The sequence below is a fragment of the Nerophis lumbriciformis genome, linkage group LG11, assembly GCF_033978685.3.
Source record: "Nerophis lumbriciformis linkage group LG11, RoL_Nlum_v2.1, whole genome shotgun sequence".
Taxonomy (NCBI): domain Eukaryota; kingdom Metazoa; phylum Chordata; class Actinopteri; order Syngnathiformes; family Syngnathidae; genus Nerophis; species Nerophis lumbriciformis.
In genome coordinates, this window is record NC_084558.2 from 1,317,050 (window position 1) to 1,338,555 (window position 21,506).

The window sequence follows — 21,506 nt, forward strand, 5'->3', positions numbered from 1 at the left end:
TTAAGACTTCAGTTGGTTCAAGATGCACTGGTTCAGGAAAACATACTGGGACTGCAACGAAAGCAGAAGTCCAAGTTGAAAGGTCGAAAGAACATGCCTGCGTGTGAACTGTATTCCTGCCCAGTGCAACTCTTGTGAGAGTATAGCTAGCGCATGTGTGTGTGTGTGTGTGTGTGTCTGTGTGCGTTTGTGTTACCTCCGTCTGCACCATGTGTGGCCGCTGTAGTCTCATTTTGTGCACAAAAGCCTTGATGTTCACTTTCCTATCTCTGTGCAGCTGCTGAAGCAGAACATCTAAGGCTATGATGGTGCCGGTCCGGCCCACTCCGGCACTAAAAGACAAAGATCATGCATTCATTGTGTCCCATCTTATTATTACAGACATATTTGTCCTTTGAAGCACCATACCTGCAGTGAACTGCAATGGGAGCATTGTTCCCTTGTGCTTCTATGTGCTGCCTAATTAGGCCTCTGAACTGGATCAGGACATCCGTACCTTGAGGGACTCCGTGGTCAGGCCAAGCAGTAAAGTGGAAGTGTTTGACCATCCTCTCCGCCGGTATGTTCCTCTGGAAACACGCATGTTAGCAAGCGAATGTGTACAGCATTAAAAAAAAACATTGTAATAGTGAAGTCTCTTCAACATTTATTGGACCAGTCTGCGACAGTGCCAACATGATGGTTGAAGTTGCATTGAGCACACATTTTTATGACATCTTTATCTAAAAAATAAAAAACCCTGTTCTTCCCCTCTTACTGTTATATTAACGTCAGCATTAAAAATAAGTCGCAGTTTTTCATAGTTTGGCCGGGGGTGCGACTTATACTCAGGAGCGATTCATGTGTGAAATTATTACCACATTACCGTAAAATATCAAATAATATTATTTATCTCATTCACGTAAGAGACTAGACGTATAAGATTTCATGGGATTTAGCGATTAGGAGTGACAGATTGTTTGGTAAACATATAGCATGTTCTATATGTTATAGTTATTGGAATGACTCTTACCATAATATGTTACGTTAACATACCAGTTGGTTATTTATGCCTCATATAACGTACACTTATTCAGCCTGTTGTTCACTATTCTTTATTTATTTTAAAGGGGAACATTATCAGCAGACCTATGTAAGCGTCAATATATACCTTGATGTTGCAGAAAAAAGACCATATATTTTTTAACCGATTTCCGAACTCTAAATGGGTGAATTTTGGCGAATTAAACGCCTTTCTAATATTCGCTCTCGGAGCGTTGTGACGTCACATTGGGAAGCAATCCGCCATTTTCTCAAACACCGAGTCAAATCAGCTCTGTTATTTTCCGTTTTTTTCGACTGTTTTCCGTACCTTGGAGACATCATGCCTCGTCGGTGTGTTGTCGGAGGGTGTAACAACACGAACAGGGACAGATTCAAGTTGCACCAGTGGCCCAAAGATGCGAAAGTGGCAAGAAATTGGACGTTTGTTCCGCACACTTTACCGACGAAAGCTATGCTACGACAGAGATGGCAAGAATGTGTGGATATCCTGCGAAACTCAAAGCAGATGCATTTCCAACGATAAAGTCAAAGAAATCTGCCGCCAGACCCCCATTGAATCTGCCGGAGTGTGTGAGCAATTCAGGGACAAAGGACCTCGGTAGCACGGCAAGCAATGGCGGCAGTTTGTTCCCGCAGACAAGCGAGCTAAACCCCCTATCGACCCTAGCTTCCCTGGCCTGCTGACATCAACTCCAAAACTGGACAGATCAGCTTTCAGGAAAAGAGCGCGGATGAGGGTATGTCTACAGAATATATTAATTGATGAAAATTGGGCTGTCTGCACTCTCAAAGTGCATGTTGTTGCCAAATGTATTTCATATGCTGTAAACCTAGTTCATAGTTGTTAGTTTCCTTTAATGCCAAACAAACACATACCAATCGTTGGTTAGAAGGCGATCGCTGGCTGTCGTGTCGTTTTCGTCGGTTTCGCTTGCATACGGTTCAAACCGATATGGCTCAATAGCTTCAGTTTCTTCTTCAATTTCGTTTTCGCTACCTGCCTCCACACTACAACCATCCGTTTCAATACATTCGTAATCTGTTGAATCGTTTAAGCCGCTGAAATCCGAGCTAATGTCGCTATAGCTTGCTGTTCTTTCCGCCATGTTTGTTTGTGTTGGCTTCACTATGTGACGTCACAGGAAAATGGACGGGTGTTTATAACGATGGTTAAAATCAGGCACTTTGAAGCTTTTGTTAGGGATATTGCGTGATGGGTAAAATTTTGAAAAAAACTTCGAAAAATATAATAAGCCACTGGGAACTGATTTTTAATGGTTTTAACCCTTCTGAAATTGTGATAATGTTCCCCTTTAAATTGTCTTTCAAATGTCTATTCTTGGTGTTGGATTTTATCAAATAAATTTCCCCAAAAAATGCGACTTATACTCCAGTACGACTTATATATGTTTTTTTCCTTCTTTATTATGCATTTTCGGCAGGTGCGACTTATACTCCGGTGCGACTTATACTCAGAAAAATACGGTCATCAGATTACATGTTTCACATGGAATTCCCTTAACGTCCAGTTGGGCTTTTGCTGTTCCGATACGATTGTGATGGTCAGCTCTCCGTGAAAGCAACTTTTGCTTTGTGCAGGCCAGTAATGTTCACATTTAGTCTGGGGAAAGAAAAAAAACAACATGTATTTTATTCAATACTGTTGTGGAACTAACGGTTATATGTAGTGGTGTGGTGTCCGAACTTTTTTAAGTAACAGCCAGTCACCCACATAAATACTTTCTGTGCATTAAATATGTTAAAACCAACCCCCATGTGGGTAAATATATGCTAAGCCAGGGGTCAGCAACCCAAAACGTTGAAAGAGCCATATTGGACCAAAAATAAAATCTTGTCTGGAGCCGCAAAAAATGAAAAGTCGTATATAAGTGTTATAATAAAGGCAACATGACGTAAGTGTCTATATTAGCTATAATAGCCTACTATAAAAATGACTATGTGTCGCAGGCTGAAGCAAATCTTCGTTCACAGAAATTTTGAAATGTTTTATCTTTTCTACACATTTTTACAACATTAGAAACCATTAGTAAATCAGATAAAACTCCTGGAAATTACTGGCTTTTAATGGCCAAAGGTATAGATGTCTGTTTCCAAGTTAAAGGAAACGCCAGGCTGTCTTCTTTTAACAGATTTATTACAATCTACGGCAAGCTAGGTAATGTTTGCTGTGGTCTGGAACAACATGGCACACAAACAACTATCTGAAATGCAGCCAATAAGAGGATACAAGTAAAGGATATTAAATGAGCTCAAATATAGCTACAAATGAGGCATAATGATGCAATGTGTACATACAGCTAGCCTAAATAGCATGTGAGCATTGATTAGCTTGCAGTCATGCACTGACCAAATATGCCTGATTAGCACTCCAACAAGTCAATAACATCAACAAAGCACAGCTTTGTGCATTCACGCACAGCATACAACGTTTGGTGGACAAAATGAGACAAAGAAGGAGTGGAAGATGTTACATGTAAACAAGCTGTTGCGTCACAGTCCACACTATACTGGGACGACGTGGCGCGGTTGGGAGAGGTGGTCGTGGCAGGAACCTGAAGGTTCCTGGTTCGATCCCCACCTTCTACCAACCTAGTCACGTCCGTTGTGTCCTTGAGCGAGACACTTCACCCTTGCTCCTAATGGGTTGTGGTTAGGGCCTTGCATGGCAGCTCCCGCCATCAGTGTGTGAATGGGTGAATGTGGAATTAGTGTCAAAGCGCTTGAGTACTTTGACGGTAGAAAAGTGCTATACAAGTATAACCCATTTACCATTTACTATGGTGAGTTCAAGAACCGCCAAAATTAGCAGGACAAAACGATGTTTGTTCACCAAGTACTCTCATCAGTGAAGCATACACACAAACATATTAAACAGTGGGCTTTCTAACTATTGGGAAGGTGTGTGTCATGTTTGTCCTCAAACAAAAAACATACTAAAAAAATATTATTATTTTTTCCCTCCCATCTTTTTCCATTTTCAATCCTTTTTTAAAAATGCTCCAGGGAGACACGGGTTGATGACCACCGTGCTTAGCCATATTTTAGCTTAGTGCAAAAGTAAAATGAGTGTAATACCATAAAGCAATTTCACACTTTGGACACCTCTGGTTTATTGTAGGAATTAGTCGCTAAACGCACCCGCATGCCTTCAACGCAGTTGGTCAACATGACGATGGCGCTCACTCTCTGCTCCCAGATCATTCTCCAGAAGTCACTAACTGTGGAGGGTAGAGGGCCCTGAGTGGCAATGTACTCACGGCTACTGCTGTAACCCTGCGAAGGCAATAGATATACATGCTGGTTTGAATTGTTTCACTTGGAAAGGAAATAGCTGGCGGCCAACAGGCCAAATCTGGCCCAGGAATGACTTAAAGCCTTTTCGTTTGTGAAGTCAAAAAGTATATATATATAAAGTAAAGTTATAGTACCAATGATTGTCACACACACACTAGGTGTGGTGAAACGTGACCTTCCTCTGCATTTGACCCATCCCCTCGTTCACCCCCTGGGAGGTGAGGAAAAAACACAGAGGCTATTTCATCCCTTTCAAGCTTGTTTCGCAGGTTTCTCTGCTCTTCAGGGGATTTTAAAATGTGTTTTTTCCTGACCTAACGTATATTCCGCTCTACCCTGGTATTGAGCACTGTATAACGGATAAACCACAGAAACCTCGACTATATATATATATATATATATATATATATATATATATATATATATATATATATATATATATATATCCATCTATTGTCTACCGCTTATTCCCTTATATATATATATATATATATATATATATATAACAGCTACCAACCATTCACGAAACCCAACACAACACTCCAATACGTGCACCATGACAGCAACCACCCACCCACCACCACGAAAAGAATACCTACCGGAATCAATAAAAGGCTATCGATGCTGTCATCTAGCAAAGCTGAATTTGACCAAGCAACCCCCCCGTACCAAAAAGCCCTTGATGAAAGCGGATACAATTTCACCCTCACCTATGAACCCACGCCAGGAAACCAGCCAAAAAAGAACAGAAAACAAAACGACATCATCTGGTACAACCCCCCATACAGCAAAAACGTCTCAACGAACATTGGACACAAATTCCTCAATCTGATTGACAAACACTTTCCCAAAGACAACAACCTAAGAAAAGTATTCAACAAGAACAACATTAAATTGAGCTACAGCTGCATGAACAATATACGACAAATCATCTCAAACCACAACAAAACAATTGCAAATGAGCCGTCGGCCCCCAGACAGAGCGACTCCAAAGGCTGTAACTGTCGAAAGAAACCTGATTGCCCTCTCAACGGGGGGTGCTTACAAACATCAGTTGTCTACCAATCTAAGGTAATACGCAAGGACATTAACACATCCGACACATATGTAGGATTAACCGAGGGAGAATTCAAAACCAGATGGAACAATCACAAGGCTTCTTTCAGGAACAAAAACCTGCGAAATACCACAGAACTCAGCAAACACATTTGGGACCTCAAAGACAATAATGTTGAATATTCAATAACATGGCAAATTCTTGCATCCAGCACACCTTACAATAGTGGTAATAAAAGATGCAACCTATGCTTGAAAGAGAAACTGTTTATCATCTACCGTCCAGACCTGTCATCCCTCAACAAGCGCAGCGAAATTGTAACAGCATGCCGCCATAGACGGAAACACCTCCTAGGTAACACATGAGCCAATCACCACGCCCCTAGGCCAGCCTGTACCCACCCACTCTGTGCCCTATATAAACCATGGTATGCGAATGCTCCCATTAAAATCTCCTGATGATTGAGGGTACCCCCCCTCATGAAACAGGCCTGTAGAGATGAAATAGTCTTGTGATTTTTTTCTCACACATACATATATATATATATATATATATATATATATATATATATATATATATATATATATAATTTTAATATATACACACTCACACACATGCAAAGAAATTTCCCAGCCAAATTCTATTAACCCAATGTTGGCCCAAAGTTTAAAAGTTTTGGCACTCCTGGAAAAACATAGATGTATAAAAAAAATATATAACTGTTCTGAAGGATTTGCTATTATTATTATATTTAATTGTAAAGTTTAATTTTAAGAAGCGGGGACAGGCAACGAATTCTATTCCTTTAGTGTTCAAAGTAGTTTAAATAACCTTTTAACATGCTAAATATATACAATCAGTTTCAAATGCAGAACACTTTGGTTAATAGAAAACTTTTATTTTACAGCTACTTTTATCATCAATTTATAGTCAATTTAAATTACAAACCCTAAAACCGGTAAAGTTGGCACATTGTGTAAATCGTAAATAAATACAGAATACAATGATTTGCAAATCCTTTTCAACCTATATTCAATTGAATAGACTGCAAAGACAAGATACTTAACGTTCGGACTGGAAAACGTTATTTTTTGCAAATATTAGCTCATTTGGAATTTGATGCCTACAACATGTTTAAAAAAAGCTGGCACAAGTGGCAAAAAAGACTATGAAAGTCCAGGGTGTACCCCGCCTACCGCCTGAATACAGCTGAGATAGGCTCCAGCACCCCCCACGACCCAGAAAAAGGGACAAGCGGTACAAAATGGATGGATGGAAGTTGAGGAATGCTCATCAAACATTTATTTGGAAAATCCCACAGGTGAACAGGTGGGTGCCATGATTGGCTATAAAAGCATCTTCCACGAAATGCTCAGTCATTCACAAACAAGGATGGGGAGAGGGTCACCACTTTGTGAACAAATGCGTATGCAAATTGTCGAACAGTTTAATAACAACAATTCTCAACGAGCTATTGCAAGGAATTTAAGGATTTCACCATCTAAGGTCTGTAATATCATCAAAAGGTTCAGAGAATCTGAAGAAATCACTGCACATAGCATTGAAAGCGACATCAGTGTGTAAAGGATATCACCACATGGGGTCAGGAACACTTCAGAAAACCACTGTCAGCAACTACAGTTTGTCGCTACATCTATAAGTGCAAGTTAAAACTCTACTATGCAAAGCGAAAGCCATTTATCAACAGCACCCAGAAACGCCACCGGCTTTGCTGGGCCCAAGCTCATCTAAGATGGACTGATGCAAAGTGGAAAAGTGTTCTGTGGTCTGACAAGTCCACATTTCTAATTTTTTTTGGAAACTGTGGACATCGTGTCCAAAGTGGAAGAGAACCATCTGGACTGTTTTCGGCGTAAAGTTCAAAAGCCAGCATCTGGGATGGTATGGCATGGGTAACTTACACATCTGTGAAGGTACAATTAATACTGAAAGGTACATACAAGTTTTGGAGCAACATTTGTTGCCATCCAAGCAACGTTATCATGGACGCCCCTGCTTATTTCAGCAAGACAATGCCAAGCCACGTGTTACAACAGCGTGGCTTCATAGTAAAAGAGTGCGGGTACGAGACTGGCCTGCCTGTAGTCCAGACCTGTCTCCCATTGAAAATGTGTTGAACAACTTAAGCTGTACATCAAGCAAGAATGGGAAATAATTCCACCTGAAAAGCTTCAAAAATTGGTCTCCTTAGTTCCCAAACGTTTACTGAGGCTTGTTAAAAGGAAAGGCCATGTCACACAGTGGTGAAAATGCCCGTGTGCCAACTTTTTTGCAATGTGTTGCTGCCATTAAATTCTAAGTTAATGATTATTTGCCAAAAAAAAAAAAAGTTTCTCAGTTTGAACATTAAATATCTTGTATTTGCAGTCTATTCAATTGAACATAAGTTGAAAAGGATTTGCAAATCACTGTATTGCGTTTTAATTCAGGATTTACACAATGTGCCAACTACACTGGTTTTGTGTTTCGTAGTACTCACCGGTATGTAAGAGGCATTGATGTAGTCAGACATGCCATTTGTGGTTTGTAGCTTCACCCTGCACCAGTCATCTGGAAGAAGATAAGAGTTAGGTTTTCAACGTGTTGTTTTGTAACAGCGATCATCAATCACACCCTTACACGGCAGGACGTTAGTGAAGCGATTCTTGTCAGAGTTGTCAGGCATCAGAGCAGCATTTTGCATTTGATCCGTGCCAACAAGAGCAAGACACTGCGTGGAAAAACGGGAGTGTCAGACAGCTAAACACAGTCAGAAAACCTGTTCTACAGTGTTTGATCACCTCATATTCCTCAATGAAACCTTGGTTCTTATCCATGCTTAAACTGTAAAAGTGTGCGGGAAACTTTGCAAGAGGAATATCTCTGGAGAAAGAGTAGAACAAGCATTTTACCTTGTTGTTCATAATATAGGAAGAAGCGGATCCCATGCGTGAGTGTTCGGATATTGGCGATTCGCCATACATCGCGCCAAGACGTCCCCTGTGAGTTTTTTGTATCATAGGGATGACATCAGAGCCAAATGAATGGACATGCTTTGAGGCGATGCCGTGACATCATTGATGCATTTTGAGCTTCATCTAGAAAACGGATCAAGTTGTAATACTTACACACAACAAGAATTTTGGACATTATTAGTGGGTTATGTTTGTCTCCCTGCCTTCACACAACACAGTAAAACCTCGCATTTCCCATGACCCACGTTTCGTATGATTCGGTTTTTAGCGGAAAAACACGTTTGCCCCAGTAAACACTGGGCGTTTCATTCCAAAGAAATAATCTTAACTGGTGACTCAGTCGTTGTGCCTTTTGCCAGTGCCAGCACTTGTAGGTGTCTGGAACAAAGTACTTGGGTTTGCTTCGGTTTTTGTCCGACCTGGTCTTCTGTCTCACTGTAATGTTTGTCTGCTCTTGAATGGGATTGTGCTGAAAATCTTAATTTCCCCTCGGGGATTAATAAAGTACTTCTGATTCTAATTCTGATTAGAATAGGCAAAAAAATGTCTGATTTCAAAGGCTACTTTTCAATAATACTTCTGTCAGTTTATTATTGCTTCTTACAATTTCTCTACTTGTAATTTATGGCTAATAGCTCAATCTTACATGACTTTGTGAGTTGAAACGGTGACACCGTCAAGGAAAGACTTTTTCCTCCTGAAAGAAGCAAAAGGATGACTCTCACACTTCTGACACAAGCGAAGAAGCGTTTGTGAGTCTGTGCGCACCAACCTGATGATACCATTTGGTCGTTTCATTAAAATAAACACTGTCACACACACCAGGACGCCGATAAGCAGGATAGAGACGACTGATGCTGCAATGACCCCTAGAATGATACAAATCCAGACTAAAATCTCTAAAAAAAAGTATAAACAAGTAAACAATTACATTTGAACTCACCACGCGGATCAGTAGAACAGTGAAAAACGTACGCTTTGGACCTCATCATCCTTCCTGACAATGACGATAGAGACACCCCGTAGGTTCTCGCAGGTTGGAAACCAGGTATCTTGACATGTTGTTGTCCGATATCATCCACTAGGCACGTTTTTCCACTCACATTAACCTCCACAGCACTCCACAATCCGTCTGGCTTATCCCAGACGATAAAGACAGAATAGCCTGAGTCCCAGTAGTTGCAGTGAGCAGTTAAATCCGGCGGAACTAAATGGAAGTGGAAAGAAGATGCATTACAAAAACAATGTGAGTACAGAGCGATGAACCAGTTTAGTACTTACTGGTTGTCAGTTGGTGCCGGCACTGCACTAAGTGAGTGGAATTCCTTTCATACTGGAGTGACACGTTGTATGTCGCGCCCGGATATAGTCCTGAAAAGGACACCGTTTGACTTCCTGTTGCACTGACATGAGAGTGAGAGCCATTGGAGGCGGTTGCGCTTGTAAATAAGCCCTCGATCGCTCCTTGGATGGATGATGTTGTGACATGCCAGGGCTCGTTGGTGCAGTTAATGGCTGAAATGCAAACAATATTGTCGGGAAGAGTCATGTGTACACAGAGTGGTGCAGTTCAATTCAGCTCTTTGGGGAAAATATCTGGTTGATTGAGAAATATGTTTTGCATTCGTGTACATGGAAACTAAATTTAATATGGATCATTGCAAATGTATACTCAATCTGAACAAAAAAACGGAAATAATATTTTTTGTTTAACTTTAACCAAAAAAATAACAGTAACTTTGCAAAAAAAAAATATTAATACAACTAAAAAATAATTACATTTGAACAACAAATAATACATTTCAACCCAAAATGTACACTCAATTTTAAAATACCCAAATCCAAGTTTCTACACCTCCTATAAATATGCTAGCCTTGTTTAATTCAATCAATCAATCTTTATTTATATAGCCCTAAATCACAAGTGTCTCAAAGGGCTGCACAAGCCACAACGACATCCTCGGTACAAAGCCCACATACGGGCAAGGAAAAACTCACCCCAGTGGGACGTCGATGTGAATGACTATGAGAAACCTTGGAGAGGACCGCATATGTGGGTAACCCCCCCCCTCTAGGGGAGACCGAAAGCAATGGATGTCGAGTGGGTCTGACATAATATTGTGAGAGTCCAGTCCATAGTGGATCCAACATAATAGTAAGAGTCCAGTCCATAGTGGGGCCAGCAGGACACCATCCCGAGCGGAGACGGGTCAGCAGCGTAGAGATGTTCCCAGCCGATGCACAGGCGAGCGGTCCACCCCGGGTCCCGACTCTGGACAGCCAGCACTTCATCCATGGCCACCGGACCTGTGCCCCCCCGCCCTCAAGGAAAAGGGGAGCAGAGGAGAAAAGAAAAGAAACGGCAGATCAACTGGTCTAACAGGGGGGCTATTTAAAGGCTAGAGTATACAAATGAGTTTTAAGATGGGACTTAAATGCTTCTACTGAGGTAGCATCTCTAATTGTTACCGGGAGGGCATTCCATAGTACTGGAGCCCGAATAGAAAACGCTCTATAGCCCGCAGACTTTTTTTGGGCTCTGGGAATCACTAATAAGCCGGAGTTCTTTGAACGCAGATTTCTTGCCGGGACATATGGTACAATGCAATCGACAAGATAGGACGGAGCTAGACCGTGTAGTATTTTATACGTAAGTAGTAAAACCTTAAAGTCACTTCTTAAGTGCACAGGAAGCCAGTGCAGGTGAGCCAGTATAGGCGTAATATGATCAAACTTTCTTGTTCTTGTCAAAAGTCTAGCAGCCGCATTTTGTACCAACTGTAATCTTTTAATGCTAGACATAGGGAGACCCGAAAATAATACGTTACAGTAGTCGAGACGAGACGTAACGAACGCATGAATAATGATCTCAGCGTCGCTAGTGGATAAAATAGAACGAATTTTAGCGATATTACGGAGATGAAAGAAGGCCGTTTTAGTAACACTCTTAATGTGTGATTCAAAAGAGAGAGTTGGGTCGAAGATAATACCCAGATTCTTTACTGATTCGCCTTGTGTAATTGTTTGGTTGTCAAATGTTAAGGTGGTATTATTAAATAAATGTCGGTGTTTAGCAGGACCGATAATCAGCATTTCCGTTTTCTTGGCGTTGAGTTGCAAGAAGTTAGCGGACATCCATTGTTTAATTTCATTAAGACACGCCTCCAGCTGACTACAATCCGGCGTGTTGGTCAGCTTTAGGGGCATGTAGAGTTGGGTGTCATCAGCATAGCAATGAAAGCTAACACCGTATTTGCGTATGATGTCGCCTAGCGGCAGCATGTAAATACTAAAGAGTGCAGGGCCAAGAACCGAACCCTGAGGAACTCCGCACGTTACCTTAACATAGTCCGAGGTCACATTATTATGGGAGACGCATTGCATCCTGTCAGTAAGATAAGAGTTAAACCACGACAAAGCTAAGTCTGACATACCAATACGTGTTTTGATACGCTCTAATAAAATATTATGATCGACGGTATCGAAAGCAGCGCTAAGATCAAGAAGCAGCAACATAGATGATAATTGCACCCTATCTTTTCTCTAACCAGTTTGTTCTGCCCGTAGTGGGTTTAATACGGTTCCTAACAAAATTAAGTGTATACTTCCACTTTCCACCCCAGATTCCTACCCACTTCTCCAAAGTGGGCTGGCTCAGGGTGGAAGACAGAGTAAAATAACTTGCACTGAGCCTAGTCTATAAAATCCGATACACCTCCCTGATACCGAAGTACATGTCAAACTACTTCCATAACGTAAATGACCGCCATAACCACAACACCAGGGGGAGCTCCACAAACCACGTTAAACCCAGATTCCGATCTAACAAAGGCCTTAACTCATTCTCCTTCTATGCCACATCAACATGGAATGCACTCCGAACAGGTGTAAAAGAAAGGGCATCTCTACCTTCCATCAAAACCGCACTAAAAGAACACCTCCAGGCAACTACAACCCTAGACTAACACCCTCCCCCCACCACATCCCACCTCCCCGGATTGTAAATAATCAAATGTAAATAATCAAATGTATATACTTGTTCTTATGCTTTCTGAGCTCACTATGTTCACTGCTCGCTGTACATATCCTACCAAGTCAGACCTACACTGTTTCAATGTCCATTTCTCTGATGATATAATTGTTGATGATTGAAGTGCTGATATCAACCAAACCTAACCCCCCGGCCCCAAACCCCCTCCAGATCCCACCCCCCGGATTGTAAATAATGTAAATAATTCAATGTATGTACTCTGATGATTAACTTGTGTGATGACTGTATTATGCTGATCGTATATATTTGTACCATGAATTGATTAACGTGGACCCCGTTAAACAAGTTGAAAAACTTATTCGGGTGTTACCATTTAGTGGTCAATTGTACGGAATATGTACTGCACTGTGCAATCTACGAATAAAAGTCTCAATCAATCAATCAAACTTGCAGTACCTGTTACAGAGAAGCCTGTATAAGCGGTGCTGTTGAGCCCAGAGAACATTGTGATCACAGTGAATGGATACTCCGTTCCAGGTTGCAGAGACGTGAAGGAGTGGGAGACATCTGACGATTTGACTGTGACATTTGTGCCGTAAATGTGAAGCAAGTAGGTCCACTGGGCATCCATCTTCTCCCATGCCAGAGTCAAACTGGTGTCTGAACGCTCAGTCACGTTGACCACAGCCACCATTGAGGGCACTGATGTAGACGAAACACTTGAATTGAAGCAAGCGCTCAGGAGATATTATATAGAATAGTACTGTATTGGCAAGGCTTCGTACCTGTTGAGGCGGCAAACGTGAATCCGGTGCTGGTAACGTTCTCAAACACGGTGATGAGAGTGAAATTGTATCTTTTCCCAGCAGCGAGCGAAGAAACCTCACGCATAACCACCGCTTTCCTTCCAAAACTCATGTCTTCTTTTGTTATGTTGCAGTCGACACATTGTAGGGTGTATGTTGAGATATTGCCAACCTTGTCCCATGACAGAGTAATGCTGCTTTCAGTCTGGGTCACCACATCCACATTTTTGACATCCTCAGGGGCTGAAAGAGAAGCAAATTTGGTGCATGGACACAATTTGGCAAAGCAGATATCGTTTTGTTCAAAGAATGTAAGACAACCTACCAGTGGGAGCAGAAAATATGTATCCACTGCTGTTGGCGCCCATGAGTTCGGAGATGAGCCTGAATTGGTATTTTCTTCCAGCAGTCAGATGGGTAACCACATGCTTGACCAACAACTGACCCGACGAAGCATTAACCCGCTCCTCCTTTTCACCGCCGTGAAGGCCATATTGTAGGAAGTATGTGGAAATGTTGTTCAACTTTTCCCACTGGAGTGTTATACTGGTTTCGCTCTGCTCCTGCACCGTCACCTCTTGAACATTGTCCGGCGCTAATGAGACGAAAGAGTTTAGCAGCTAAAAAGGCTCGGGGGTGAAGGCAACAGTTAATACGCACGCTGGTTTGTCGTCAAGGTGGGGGAAATCACCGTTGTTATCCCTGTTGTTATTTCTGCACTGCTCGCTGTTGAGTGCGTCATTGGTTCTTGAGCGGTAACGCCCTTAAAAACATAATAAATAACTGTAAATAGGAAATCAAAACTTGTACTGGAATCTGTTATATTAACTACTTGAGATATCAAACACATTTGAGATACCAAATTGAAAGGCTAAATTGTAAATGTTGCCTTCAGCTCAGTTGTGATCATTAAACTTGATATCCCAAAAGTGAGTACCGTATTTTTCTGAGTATAAGTCGCACTGGAGTATAAGTCGCACCGGCCAAAAATGCACAATAAAGAAGAAAAAAAACATATATAAATCGCACTGGAGATAAGTCGCATTTTTGGGGGAAATTTATTTGATAAAACCCAACACCAAAAATAGACTTTTGAAAGGCAATTTAAAATAAATAAAGAATAGTGAACAACAGGCTGAATAAATGTACGTTATATGAGGCATAAATAACCAACTGAGAACGTGCCTGGTATGTTAACGTAACATATGGTATGCGCCATTCAAATAACTATAACATATAGAACATGCTATACGTTTACCAAACAATCTGTCACTCCTAATCGCTAAATCCCATGAAATCTTATACGTCTAGTCTCTTACGTGAATGAGCTAAATAATATAATTTGATATTTTACGGTAATGTGTTAATAATTTCACACATAAGTCGCTCCAGAGTATAAGTCGCTCCCCAACTATGAAAAAAACTGCGATTTATACTCCGAAAAATACGGTGTACATAGTACACACCTTACTACTACAGAAAATAAACTTTAGAGTAGTCAGTGTACAGCTTGTACACTGGAAAAACTCACAATTTCAACAAGAATATACGTCTAATTTTGAGTCAAAATATGTAAACAAACTTAATACAAGTCACAATCCCCTGAATAGTATTTTTCAGTGAGACATGACTTCTTCACCACAACGGATCGATACAGCGTCCGCATTACTGAAGACGCCGCACCGATCCGCTGGTCGATCACGATCCACTATTCCCTCACTCGCGAACAAGACTCCGAGGTACTTGAACTCCTCCACATGGGGCAAGATCTCTTCCCCAACCCGGAGATGGCACTCCACCCTTTTCCGGGCGAGAACCATGGACTCAGACTTGGAGGTGCTGATTCTCATCCCAGTCGCTTCACACTCGGCTGCGAACCGATCCAGTGAGAGTTGAAGATCCTGGCCAGATGAAGCCATCAGGACCACATCATCTGCAAAAAGCAGACCTAATCCTGCAGCCTCCAAACTGGATCCCCTCAACGCCTTGACTGCGCCTAGAAATTCTGTCCATAAAAATAATGAACAGAATCGATGACAAAGGGCAGCCTTGGCAGAGTCCAACCCTCACTGGAAACGGGTCCGACTTACCGCCGGCAATGCGGCGTCTTCAGTAATGCGGACGCTGTATCGATCCGTTGTGGTGAAGAAGGAGCTGAGCCGGAAGACAAAGCTCTCAATTTACCGGTCGATCTACGTTACCATCCTCACCTATGGTCATGAGCTTTGGGTTATGACCGAAAGGACAAGATCACGGGTACAAGCGGCCGAAATGAGTTTCCTCCACCGGGTGGCGGGGCTCTCCCTTAGCGATAGGGTGAGAAGCTCTGTCATCCGGGAGGAGCTCAAAGTAAATTTGCTGCTCCTCCACATCGAGAGGAGCCAGATGAGGTGGTTCGGGCATCTGGTCAGGATGCCACCCGAACGCCTCCCTTGGGAGGTGTTTACGGCACGTCCGAATGGTAGGAGGCCACGGGGAAGACCCAGGACACGTTGGGAAGACTATGTCTCTCGGCTGGCCTGGGAACGCCTTGGGATCCCCTGGGAGGAGCTGGACCAAGTGGCTGGGGAGAGGGAAGTCTGGGCTTTTCTGCTTAGGCTGCTGGCCCCGCGCCCCAACCTCGGATAAAATGGATGGATGGATGGACATAACAACTTGTTTTTAGGCAATAGATCTTCTGAGGAAAAAAAACTACTTTTGAGCATCACAAGTTTGTTATACGACACAAAACTTCACAATACTATTAAGTATAGCTATTAATAAGTTGTAATTAGAGATGTCCGATAATGGCTTTTTTGCTGATATCTGATATTCCAATATTGTCCAACGCTTAATTACCGATACCGATATCAACCGATACCAATATATACAGTCGTGGAATTAACACATTATTATGCCTAATTTTGTTGTGATGCCCCGCTGGATGCATTAAACAATGTAACAAGGTTTTCCAAAATAAATCAACTCAAGTTATGGAAAAAAATGCCAACATGGCAATGCCATATTTATTATTGAAGTCACAAAGTGCATTATTTTTTTTTAACATGCCTCAAAACAGCAGCTTGGAATTTGGGACATGGAGGTTGAGGTGGGCGGCCGCGGTTGGGGGGGGCGGATTTGAGGTGGGGGGAGGGGTGTATATTGTAGCGTCCCAGAAGAGTTAGTGCTGCAAGGGGTTCTGGGTATTTGTTCTGTTGTGTTTATGTTGTGTTACGGTGCGGATGTTCTCCCGAAATGTGTTTGTCATTCTTGTTTGGCGTGGGTTCACAGTGTGGCGCATATTTGTAACAGTGTTAAAGTTGTTTATACGGCCACCCTCAGTGTGACCTGTATTGCTGTTTATCAAGTATGTGCTTGTGTGTGTGAAAAGCTGTAGATATTATGTGACTGGGCCGGCACGAAAAGGAAATGCCTTTCAGGTTTATTGGCGCTCTGTACTTCTCCCTACGTCCGTGTACACAGCGGCGTTTTAAAAAGTCATATATTTTACTTTTTGAAACCGATACCGATAATTTTGAAACCGATACTGATAATATCGGCAGTCCGATATTATCGGACACTCCTAGTTGTAATTGCTCATTTCAAGATCACTTTTAAGTTTTTAAAGCTGAAATATATTGTCTTATTTCAAGTAATTTTACAAAGACAATTTTGACTTGTTCCTTTAGCAGATTTATTTTGCTCATTTCAAGACAAAAAAAAGCCTAATATCTGCAAACACTTTACTATTAAGACGATTACCTCAAGTGGCAGTAGCGTTATAGTATGGGGCTGCATGAGTGCTGCCTGCATTGGGGAGCTGCGGTTCACCGAGGGGAAACATGAATTGTACTGGGACATTGTGAAGGAGTTTGTCGCTGTACGCCACTGCTTTATACTGAGAGCTGTTTTTAATGTGTTGACATGCAGCTCAATAACCATGTCTACTAGTTGGATGGTGCAGTTGTGCCTAGTGTTGACACCAGTACGTTCAAATAACTATAACTATTGGGGCGGTATAGCTCGGTTGGTAGAGTGGCCGTGCCAGTAACTTGAGGGTTCCAGGTTCGATTCCCGCTTTCGCCATCCTAGTCACTGCCGTTGTGTCCTTGGGCAAGACACTTTACCCACCTGTTCCCAGTGCCACCCACACTGGTTTAAATGTAACTTAGATATTGGGTTTCACTATGTAAATCGCTTTGAGTCACTAGAGAAAAGCGCTAAATAAATATAATTCACTTCACTATACAAATACAATTATTAAATATGGTTTAGGAATATATAAAGTACAATTAGACCATATATTGTTAATGTACTGTACGTCATTTTCACTTCCTCATGCATGGTGTCATTTCTGTAGGTGAAAATAGATGACCGAGTCTGTCACTGACCTTACATGTAACATTTTGACATGCAGTGAATAAATGTGTGTGATCAGCAAACTTACCCAAAGTAGACTCAGGTAGACACAAAGCAGCAGGTGAGCGAAGGTGATCGTAATCGCTGTCATTTTTTTAATGGCTTCTTTGAGTTTACAAGAGTCACATCGGGTTTGCTGACAAAAATAGCAATAGAGGTTGACGAGAGAGTCTCAGTATTAACTTCATTCCAGAGGTGTTGTCTTTTAATTCAATGCCTGACCGCGCCCTCCTCTGGTAAACTCTTGTCCACTTGACATGTTTGCAAGGCTCTCCTTCTGCTTCTCCCCTTTTACAACCACTTCGACCTTTGCTATGCCTGCTACTTCCGTGTGAACATATGCACGTGCATGTCAATCCTTCAATATGAAAGCAATTTTTATGAGTCAAATTGAGGAAATAACTGTGTGCCTATCTTCTCTGAGGAAGTGTGCACCCTAACCATCAACAATACAATAGTTTTAGACTCTACAAATAATTAGTATTCATCCTTTAAGAATGTAAAAAAACTATTATGCTTACAACATTTTATTGTTGTTATTTATTTCCATCCATCCTTTTTGTTTATACGGCTTGCCTTCGTTAGGGTGACGGGTGAGCTGCAGCCTATCCAAGATGACTTTGAGTAGAGGCAGGACACACCCTGGACTGGTCACCAGTCAATCACAGGACAGGTACAGTATAGACATGCAACCTCATTGTATATTAATGTAAAACAATAAACGCACAAAAATATGTTTTAATTAATAAAGTTAACGCTTTAACTTGTGTGCTCAAAGGCCTACTGAAATGCGATTTTCTTATTTAAACGGGGATAGCAGGTCCATTCTATGTGTCATACTTGATCATTTCGCGATATTGCCATATTTTTGATTTAGTAGAGAACATCGACGATAAAGTTCGCAACTTTTGGTCGCTGATAAAAAAGCCTTGCCTGTACCGGAAGTAGCAGACGATATGCCCGTGACGTCACAAGGTTGTGGAGCTCCTCACATCCGCACATTGTTTACAATCATGGCCACCAGCAGCGAGAGAGATTCGGACCGAGAAAGCGACCATTTCCCCATTAATTTGAGCGAGGATGAAAGATTCGTGGATGAGGAAAGTGAGAGTGAAGGACTAGAGGGCAGTGGGAGCGATTCAGATAGGGAAGATGCTGTGAGAGGCGGGTGGGACCTGATATTCAGCTGGGAATGACTAGAACTGTAAATAAACACAAGACATATACTGTATATACTATATTAGCCACAACACAACCAGGCTTATATTTAATATGCCACAAATTAATCCCGCATAACAAACACCTCCCCCCTCCCGTCCATATAACCCGCCAATACAACTCAAACACCTGCACAACACACTCAATCCCACAGCCCAAAGTACCGTTCACCTCCCCAAAGTTCATACAGCACATATATTTCCCCAAAGTCCCCAAAGTTACGTACGTGACATGCACATAGCGGCACGCACGTACGGGCAAGCGATCAAATGTTTGGAAGCCACAGCTGCATGCGTACTCACGGTACCGCGTCTGCGCATCCAACTCAAAGTCCTCCTGGTAAGAGTCTCTGTTGTCCCAGTTCTCCACAGGCCAATGGTAAAGCTTGACTGTCATCTTTCGGGAATGTAAACAATAAAACACCGACTGTGTTTGTGTTGCTGCAGCCGCCCGCAATACACCGCTTCCCACCTACAGCTTTCTTCTTTGCTGCCTCCATTGTTCATTGAACAAATTGCAAAAGATTCACCAACACAGATGTCCAGAATACTGTGGAATTTTGCGATGAAAACAGACGACTTAATAGCTGGCCACCATGCTGTCCCAAAATGTCCTCTACAATCCGTGACGTCACGTGCCGGCGTCATCATACCGAGACGTTTTCAGCAGGATATTTCGCGCAAAATTTCAAATTGCACTTTAGTAAGCTAACCCGGCCGTATTGGCATGTGTTGCAATGTTAAGATTTCATCATTGATGTATAAACTATCAGACTGTGTGGTAGGTATAGTAGTGGGTTTCAGTAGGCCTTTAATCACAAAAGTTTGTCGCGTTGATCATGTTTAAACACAGGCACAAGACATTGATACAACGTTGAAGTCCTTTAAAAACGGACTTTGAAACAACATTGCAAAATAGTTGTATTTGTAAATTGAGAAAACGTTGGTATCCAACATTGGATCCCCGTTGTTGGTTGTGTTGTGGCATCTGAGCCGAGGATTGTCGTTGTGGCTTGCGCAGCCCTTTGAGACATTTGTGATTAAGACAAGTAATCTTTGTTTAATTGATTGAATGGTTAGGAAATGACCAAATTTCAATTGTCAAATCAACGTCACAAGCTGACATTGAATAAACGTTGTCAAAAAGCATGTTGTTTCAACGTTGTATTTGTGTTGTAAAATATTTGTTGGGAAATGACCAAATTTCAATGATCAAATCAACGTCAGAATTAGACATGTCCGATAATGGCTTTTTTACCGATATCCAATATTCCGATATTGTCCAACTCTTAATTACCGATTCCGATATCAACCGATACCGATATATACAGTCGTGGAATTAACAAATTATTATACCTAATTTCAATGATCAAATCAACGTCAGAATTAGAGATGTCCGATAATGACTTTTTTGCCGATATCCGATATTCCGATATTGTCCAACTCTTAATTACAGATTCCGATATCAACCGATACCGATATATACAGTCGTGGAATTAACACATTATGATGCATAATTTCAATGATCAAATCAACGTCAGAATTAGAGATGTCCGATAATGGCTTTTTTGCCGATATTCCGATATTGTCCAACTCTTAATTACCGATTCCGATATCAACCGATACCGATATATACAGTCGTGGAATTAACACATTATTATGCCTAATTTTGTTGTGATGCCCCGCTGGATGCATTTAACAATGTAACAAGGTTTTCCAAAATAAGAGAACAACTTCAACTCCACTCAAGTACATATTCCGTACAATTGACCACTAAATGGTAACACCCGAATACGTTTTTCAACTTGACAACCTGTCCACATTAATCAATTCATGGTAAATATATAACACTAATATACAGCTTTTCATTTTTTGCAGCTCCTGACAGATTTTTTTTTTTTTTTTTTTTTGTATTTTTGGTCCAATATGGCTCTTTCAACATTTTGGGTTGCCGACCCTTGGTATAGGGCAGGGGTCGGCAACCCAAAATGCTGAAAGAGCCAAATTGGACCAAAAATACAAAAACAAATCTGTCTGGAGCCGCAAAAAATTAAAAGCCATATTACATACAGATGATACAGATAGTGTGTCATGAGATATAAATTGAATTAAGATTACTTAAAGGAAACTAAATGAGCTCAAATATAGCTACAAATGAGGCATAATGATGCAATATGTACATATAGCTAGCCTAAATAGCATGTTAGCATCGATTAGCTTGCAGTCATGCAGTGACCAAATATGTCTGATTAGCACTCCACACAAGTCAATAACATCAACAAAACTCACCTTTGTGGATTCATGCACAACGTTAAAAGTGTGGTGGACAAAATGAGACAGAAAAAGAAGTGGCATAAAACACGTCCGAGAAAGTCGGAGAAAGTTATACATGTAAACAAACTGCGGTGAGTTCTAGGACCACCAAAATTAGTAGGACAAAACGGCGCTCGCCAAATACTGGAATCAGTGAAGCATGTTTAATATAAACAGTGTGCTTTATAACATTTATGGAGGTTTGTGTCATGTTGTCCTCCTACAGAAACCATATAAAAAAAAAATTAAAAACAATGTCCCCTCAACTTTTCATACATTTTTGAAAAAGCTCCAGAGAGCCACGAGGGCGGCGCTAAAGAGCCGCATACGGCTCTAGAGCCGCGGGTTGCCGACCCCTGGTATAGAGACTTTACGGCAGAGGTGTGGACT

General features: G+C 41.5%; 1 protein-coding gene across 1 annotated transcript; it reads right to left on the bottom strand.

Moving 5' to 3' along the window:
• LOC133610927 (receptor-type tyrosine-protein phosphatase H-like) lies at positions 1-21,186 on the bottom strand. Its single transcript, XM_061967697.1, has 17 exons — positions 21,093-21,186; positions 13,849-13,951; positions 13,514-13,783; positions 13,168-13,431; positions 12,839-13,084; positions 9,673-9,906; positions 9,335-9,598; positions 9,164-9,260; positions 9,038-9,088; positions 8,218-8,416; positions 8,057-8,147; positions 7,917-7,987; positions 4,204-4,338; positions 2,543-2,665; positions 409-569; positions 197-332; positions 1-51 (listed from the first exon to the last, which is right to left on the bottom strand). Exons 1-17 carry the CDS (start codon positions 21,156-21,158, stop codon positions 1-3), a joined length of 2,562 nt encoding a protein of 853 aa, XP_061823681.1. The 5' UTR covers positions 21,159-21,186.
• Between the last annotated feature and the right edge of the window lie 320 nt (positions 21,187-21,506).